This window comes from Octodon degus, unplaced genomic scaffold (genome assembly GCF_000260255.1).
Source record: "Octodon degus isolate 3935 unplaced genomic scaffold, OctDeg1.0 scaffold00209, whole genome shotgun sequence".
NCBI lineage: Eukaryota > Metazoa > Chordata > Mammalia > Rodentia > Octodontidae > Octodon > Octodon degus.
In genome coordinates, this window is record NW_004524785.1 from 2,662,986 (window position 1) to 2,671,290 (window position 8,305).

At 36.8% G+C, this 8,305-nt stretch overlaps 1 protein-coding gene across 1 annotated transcript in view; it reads right to left on the minus strand.

Annotated features, from left to right (window-relative positions):
- The window catches only part of Slc36a4 (solute carrier family 36 member 4), a 42,181-nt gene extending 40,321 nt beyond the window's left edge, over nucleotides 1-1,860 (minus strand). Inside the window, exons 1-3 of the mRNA XM_012517732.2 lie at nucleotides 1,739-1,860; nucleotides 823-913; nucleotides 279-367 (exon numbers count right to left, since the gene is read on the minus strand). Of these exons, the coding sequence (XP_012373186.1) occupies nucleotides 279-367; nucleotides 823-913; nucleotides 1,739-1,860 (302 nt within the window). The remainder of the gene's footprint in view (nucleotides 1-278; nucleotides 368-822; nucleotides 914-1,738) is intronic.
- Between the last annotated feature and the right edge of the window lie 6,445 nt (nucleotides 1,861-8,305).

Below are 8,305 nucleotides of genomic sequence, written 5' to 3' on the forward strand. Positions count from 1 at the left end.
GCATACAGCCAGTGACCTAGTGGCCACAGGATCCTCGTTCACGGATTGACCCAACCACATATGGAAAACACATCAAAAACTGGGTCTGTGCTAAGTATGTGGACTTTTTTCATGTCATTATTTCTTAGACAATAAAATACAGTAACTACTTGTATAGCATTTACATTGTATTAGATATTAAAATAACTACCAATGATCCAAAGCACAGTATAAATTTAAAACTTTGATTCTCCAAGTAAACTTACAAAGTTTAAAATAAAGAATAAATCCACATTTACCTCTGACACAGAAAGTGACTGCAACGTACCAATATGTGCATACAGTGAACAGAAATAATTCCTATAAATACAAGGCTGATTGGCCCGAGCTGTGAAGAATAATATTTATATATTACATATTCAAGTTTTTACAAAATTAGCAATTATATGAACAATAAGTCCATAGACTATTAAAAAAACATTTGTTGGACAAAATGATTAAATGGTCATCTGCATAAGGGAAAATTAATAAACTTGATACAGAAACTATTTCAGATACTGTTCAAGACAAGCAGGTATGGTTCTAGCTTATCGACTTGGCTACTTAAACCCATGGCTAAATATTACAAATAGGTAAGTAAGTAGAAATGAAAACAGTAATTCTCATGTTTTGTCATACTAGAATAGGAGATATTTATGCAGTTTCACATAATTTTATCAATACCACAGGTAACGGATGATCCAAGTGTCACTTGACCAGGTTATATTTCAAGAGTTAGATGCTGTCTTATAGAAATTTTTGCGGTAACCATATCTTAACTGGAATTACAAAGGTAAGTCTTACCACTATGCCTGCATTTTTTATTGCCAATGGAAGTCCTAACAAGCCGGTTCCAATATTTCCCTTAAGAAGATGCATAAGAGTTTGTACAAATCTGAAAAGTAAAATTTGCAAGATTTAAACATTTTATTTAGCCTATGATTTCACTATTAGAAGGGAACTGCAAATCATGGTAGGCAACAAAACAAATTACATTTCCATTCTATCATTAGACTTGGTTTAAGTAGTATCTTTGCTAACTAGAAGGGGCATAAGCATTGGAGATTAAACAAGATATTTAAGTCAAAGTGCTTCTCCACACAGCAAAGTAATTTAACAAAAAAAAAGTTCCCTAAGGATTTACCCTAAGCATAGTGTCTAGGAAGCAACTGAAAGAGGTCTCTTGACCCAAACTAAATTAAAACTAGGAAAAGGAAAACAAAATTCAAACTCAGGGGAAGTTTACCAAGGTTTTTCTTCAGTGTATGATTTTTGTTGAAGAGATATATTACTTTACTTAATTACTAAACTACTATTAGAATAAGAACTTGTAAATGAAGGCAAAATTCAAAAAAATGTAAATCCAGGGCTTCCCTGTGACTGTTTTCTGCTTGCTCTGCACAGCCTGCTTCCTGCGTATCAGGCATCCAGCTGCTAACCACTGCAGAACCCAGCTCTCTTCACATTCCTAGTCCTCCTGGTCAGCTCTTCCTTCTTTCAGGATCCACAGCAAGCAACATGTATTATCACTGTAGCAGTTGCTACACAGTGCTTTGTAAAGTAAATGTATTCTTCCTTGCAAATACACTATAAACTCTTTAAAGGAGAGCGTATTTCTTATTCATCTTGGTATTTCCTGACATATTTCACAAAATACCTTGCCAGCAGATTACAAGGATATATACTGAAAAGGAAAACAAGCAGAAGCCTCAGCACTTACGAAATGCCCTCTTGGTGGTCCAGCTGGTAATGCTTCTGCACTGGCAGGAGCTCGGCCTCATGCTCTTCATCGGATGTCCCATCAAAGTTCTGCTCATTTATCAAGGGCCTCATTACGTCCATATCTTTAAAAAACAGAAACAAAGTAATTCAATGTTGTTTTTAAAATCAGGAAAAGCTGTACCAATGAATTCGCCTTATAGGAAAGACCAGTTTATTTATCTTTGCTATTCCTACTCTGTAACTCAGTTGTCTATCTTACCTTCTCCTGTTATGGTACAGCCAGGCTAAATACAAGAAAACAGCCTACTAGGTTAAGAGCTAATTCCAATAGCTAGCTAAGTTTAGAAATGTTAAAAATAAATAAATAAATAAAAAGGCAAAGGATAAAATAAGAGGGGTAATAAGGACCCTTCCTCCCACGAAGAAAGTACACTAGGATAGTTGACTAGAAATGCAGAACAGTTTTCTGTGACTCATGTTCCTGTACACCAGCTAAATAATTACTTTCCTTTTAACCCTAAGTCCATAAAGCCATCAGTTGAAAACAAGCCCCCATGTTCTACTTGTCTATAAAAGTTCAAAATGAAAGCACACTGGCATTTTCTACTCCTGCAATCCTCCACAAAGGCCATCCGCCAGAAGCTCTTTCCCCTTACTTTCAATAAACACTCCCCTAATTCCTTCCTTATGTCTATGATTTAATTTTTCAATTTTGTGAGACAATGAACATGGGTTTATATGAAATTAACTCCTTTATTGCTGTACTTAAAAAGAAACAACCAGGGGACTGGGGAGATGGCTCAGTAGAATAAGCGCTTGCCTGGCAAGTGCAAGGGCCTGAGTTCAATTCCCAGTTCCGCAAAAAAAAAAAAAAAAAAAAAAAAAAAGAAAAGAAAAAGAAACAACCAGACTTATTTCCTGGTTATCCTATTTGGGTTATGCAGCACAAAGCAAAAATGTTAGGTGCTCAATGCAAAACTCTTTCGGATAGGTCCACATAAGATTTATACTAAGTGATCAAAGAATTATGGCATGAGACATCAAGATATAGTCAAATATATTCTCACCTCTTAGCTTCCCATCCTCTTAAGATACTTATAATTTTCAATATTTCAGAAAAATTATAAAGCTATTCCAATTTTAGTATCAAAACCTACTATTCTACCTAACAACTTCTTAGCACGACTGTGCTCCTTCCAATAAGAAAGACTGCCAGACAAGGTGGTGCATGCCTGTAATCCCAACACTTGGGAGGCTGAGGCAGGAGGATCAGTGTGAGTTCAAGACCAGCCTGGACTACAAAGTGAGCTCAAGACCAGCCTGAACTGCACAGCGAGACCAAAACAGAAAAAAGAAAGACAACACTAGTAACCACTGTCTGTCTTACTGTTGTAAAACTCATTAGTAACAAATTTATTGAGAAAATGGATGTACATTACTAGGATCTGAAGCACAAAGATTTTTAAAGAAATGAAAGATTGTTTCATCCAAATGCATATAAGCTACATAAAAGTAAACTGTAATGGGCTAGGGAGATAGGTCAGCAGCCTAAGTACCTGTCTGGCAGCTCAAGGACCCAGGTTTGATCCTGATACCATATGCCGTGCAGGCCCAGAACACCGGGCAAGCCACCAAAACCAGGCACAGTGGTGCACGCCTGTAATTCCAGTGATGGGGAGGCTGAGCCTGGAGGATCTCTACGAGTCCAAGCTGCATAGCCAAACCCTGCACCAAATGACTACATTAAGTAAAAAACAGATTTTTTTTTTTAAAAAAGTACACTATAATAACTAAATAATTTAGTTGGAAATGCCTAATTGACATAACATTTTTAAACTCTTCTTGGGGGAACATGTGCCTGCTGGCTTGTACCATCAGTGGTACATGCACAGCTGTCCTACTGGGTAGCCTGATACACTAATTCTTAGCTATACAACATCGTATGATGGACTTCAAATGAGGGCTGCCCAGCAGTAACATACAGAATACACTCCCATCACAAATATGGCAAGTTCAATGTGCAAGAATAGTACAAAAAATGCTGTTTCTTTATAAACTTACTAATCTTCAACATTTTGCCACATCTCTTTCAAACGCACAGCATTTTTACTGGTCAGCAAGTTACGCGTACCATGCTCCACTTCTTTCCAGAGGGTCCCCGTTTCCCCTGGTGTGTCCTGCTCTCCCTTCAATGCCAGCAATCTGAAGAGCATCTGCCCTACTCCATTCCTCTCCCCCAAGAAGCAGTTTGCCCAAGGCTGCGCCCTCAATCCTGCTCAGACTGATTCTTCTCCTGTTCTCAGACACGTGAACCGCAAATTTCCAGACCTGACCTCTATTACTCTTAAGATTTCAGGGGTCGCGGAGATGGCTCAGTGGAATAAGCGCTTCTCTGGCAAGCGCAAGGGCCTGAGTTCAATCCCCGGTTCCGCAAAAAAAAAAAAAAAAAAAAAAAAAAAGACCTTTTTCAGACCTTTTTCTGCAGATTTCACTGTGCTTCCTCCAAGTCAATTTCCCCTCTCCTTCCCATACACTTTCTTCATGTGTACACCAACAAGAACTCTGTGGCAATTTGCTGTCTCTTTTCTCTACTTACAGATAAATTTAAGTTTGCGATATCCTGTCTCCTCGTAATGCTACAAGAATATGCTTGTATTACAGGTTTTGGGCAGAGTATGTTTTTGGAGATTAGGACTTAAGCAGGCAATATTGGTGCAATCCCAAATGGAATTCAGCATATCAGTTTTATAAAGTAAAGCAATGCTTTACAACATTGGAAAAATGTTTTAAATACCCTGTCCTTAAATCATTTCTTCCTCCAATAATGCAACTCATGCAGATTAAAATTCATTAAATTCTCAAAATTTCCAAAATCCTGTAATTCAAATTACTGGGGGCTGGGGAGATGGCTCACGAGGGCTGGGGAGATGGCGCAGTAGAATAAGCGCTTCCCCTGCAAGTGCAAAGGCCTGAGTTCAATCCCTGGTTCCACAAAAAAAAAAAAAAAAATTCAAATTACGGAGGACTTTCTATAGTTTATATTCCTCAACCTGGGCTGGAGAGATAGTTCAGTGGTCTAAGCACCTGCCTGGCAAGTGCAGGGACCAAAGTTAATCCCTGGTACCATATACCATGCTGGCCCTGCCCTGGGCACACCAAACAAGCCATGGGCATGGTGGCGCAGACCTGTAATCCCATTGCTGGGGAGGATGAAAACAGGAGGATCACTACAAGTCTGACCTGCGTAGTGAGACCCTGTACCAAATACATAAAATTTAAATAAATAAATAAATTCCTCAACTTTTGCTTTTGGGTGTTTTTTCTACGTTTTTCATCCTCAGAATATTCTACATACGCTACTTAATAATGTTTGTTTCTTGTTCTTTGGTATCAAAGATGACATAACCTAAACCTGCACACATGAAAATTAAGTGTTTTCCTGTAATATGTCATGGGGAGATCTACCACCTCATAGTCATTTCATCAGCTTATTAAACTATAACCATCTTCTGTTTGAACACATTCTATATCCCTTTCTCGTGTATGGTGTACAAAGTAAACTGATAGAACACATTTAAAATTATCACATCATCTTGCTCTAGTATGCATAAATGGATGGCTTAAATAACAAATTCATTCTCACAAAGTTCTAAAGGCTTAAGTCTGACAGCATGGAGCTGCGAAGGTTGGTTCCCTCAGAGGGCTGGGAGAAATGCTCTATTCCTGACCTTTTTCCTTACCTCAGGATTTGCCATTTTTATGTTCATTCAGAGTCCCACATAAAAGATACCTGGGCAATCAATTATTATCAAAAAGTTTACATTGTCTGGCAATTGTCTCATTTAATATTATTTAACAGTAGAATCCCCTGTGGCTGCACTTTTCCATCCTTTTTAAATTCATTCTCTTTCTCAATGTTATATTGCCCAGAAAACATTAAGCATAATTGCTGTGAAAAATATTTTTTCATATTTATTTGCTTTAAACCCATTTTTATCCTCTACATTTAAAAGTCTTAATAATTATTTCAGAAAATATTAAGCATAATTGCATTAAGCATACTCTATCTGAATTTAAATTTTCAAGTGAGTAAACATTCTCTCTTCCCTTCCTGATTACTCCTTTGATGTCTTAGTTTCACAAAACTCAGTTGACCATCCTTTGATCTCCAGCCTTGACTCTATTGTACCTCATTCATTCATCCCTTTATCTTTTCCCCTAACCATCTCATACACCTATACACAAAAGGGTATAATCACTCTATTAAGGGAAAAATCACTATATACAACTACATAGTATATGTCTGACTTCATTATATAACTTTAGAGTTTGCTCCTATCATTGGAGGTAGCTGATTAATGGTTACCATTGTATGTCACTAAGCCATATTTGAAACTATCATTATTATTAACTGTACTAATTTAGCCAGGATGTCATACATGTCAATTTCTCTCCCCTGTATAATGTTGTGATTGCATGGGGTCATAATCACCACCACGTCCCAGTACCAAGGATTAGGTGCCGAGCTAAATAATAACTTTGCATCCTTTTAGAAGTTAGGAAGATAGGCTTTTGGGATAGTGATAAAGAACCACCTGCATTTACAAGATATCCTTTAAGAACAGCCAAATCCCTAGAGAAGCCTCAATACAAGTGATAAAACATAAGAAATCGGAAAGCATCAACATAGAAAACAAAATAAAATTTTAAAATAGAAAATGATAAAATGGAGAAGCTAAATACAACACCAGACCCCTAGCCCACAAAGGACATCCCAGAACACAGTGAGATATATGAAAGTTGAAGCCAAACACTTGAAATTTGTGAAATGATAGCAACAAAAGTGAAAAAAAAAAAAAGTGGAAAAGTCTATAGAAAAAATAATCTCTCAGGTACTAAAAGAAATAATGCTTAAAATCAAAGATAATAAAGAAGACATAGAAGAAAAAAAAAAAGATGAGCATAGAAAAATACCAGAAACAAAAAAGGCCAAGATAAAAAAAATTAAATCCATGATAAGATGCAAACAAAAATCCAAGATTAAAACCTCCATTAAAAGTATATGCAACCAACTGAGTGAAGGTGAGGAAATAGATCAGATCTTGAAGGCAGAATTGTAGCTAGTGATTATGAAAAGAATGGTACCTTAAAAATACAAAGAGACCACAAAAATCATCCTAACAGCCACAAGATGACGCAAAGAATAATAATATAATATTGATTGGGATCAAAAAGAAAGATGGAGCGCCAGCCAAAGAGCTCAGAGGATTAAAGCACCTGCAATCAGGCACAGGGCTCAGGGGTTCGACCCCCGGGCCTGCTGTGCCAGCCCCACCCCCGGAGTGCACTGAGATGGCAACTGAGACTGGGCGTGGTAGTGCATGCCTATAATCCCAGCTCTTGGGAGGCTGTAAACAGATGGATCACTATGAGTCCGATCTGGTAGTGAGACCCCAAACACTCTGTAGACCCTTCCCTAAATACAAAAGAAAAAAAAAAAGGTGGAGACAGCACAAATACCATAAAAAATCTTTATGAAAATAATAGCAGAAATTTTCTCAACTGTAGATAACAAATTTGACATACAAATAAATGAAGCATACAGAACTCTAAACAGCCATGACAAAAATAAAACTTCACCCAGACATATAATAATCAAAATTCTAGCAATTCAGCACCAGGACAAACTGTTAAAGAAAAGAAATAGATCACCTATAAAGGAAGGCTCATCAGAATCACAGCCAATTTTTCAACTGTTATTCTCAAATCAAGAAGAGCTTGCAGAGAAAGAAAACTACTTTGAACCCAGATTGATATACTCTGCAGACCTATCAAAATTAATGGTGAAATAAGATGCTTCCAAGACAAAGACCTAAAGAAATTCCTGACCATGAAACCAACCCGAAAAAGAATACTGAAAGATATTTTAGACACAGACAAAAACGACCTCTATTCCAAGAACAACAACAGAAAGAAAGCACTAGTCAGGAGAAGCAACTAAACAAAGGGTAAAAACAGGGAACCAATAGCAACAAAATACCATGACAAAGATAGCCAATATATATTAGTTATGCCATCAATGTAAGTGATCTCAATTCACCAATCAAAAGAAATAAATTGGCAGAATGGAACAAGAAAGAAGATCCAACAATATGCTTTATACAAGAAACATTTAACTGAAAAAGAAATTCAGACTGAAAAAAACAAAAAAAGGAAAAAAAATTTCCATGCTACAGGAAACCACAAAAAAGCAGGGGTAGCTATTTTGTTTGTAAAAAATGTGAACTTCAAACCAAGAATGACCAAAAGAAATAACGTCACTATATACTTATTAGGCAAAAAATTGAAGAGGAAGAGATAACAATCATCAACATGTATGCACCAAACATAGGAGTACTCAACTATATAAAACAATTATTAATAGATATAGAAATTCAAATAAGCAGTAACACAATTGAAATGGAAGACCTTAATACCCTACTGTCACAAAGAGACAGATCAACTAAATAAAACATCAGCAAAGAAATAACAGAACTGAACCAAACCTGTGAACAAACAGACTTAG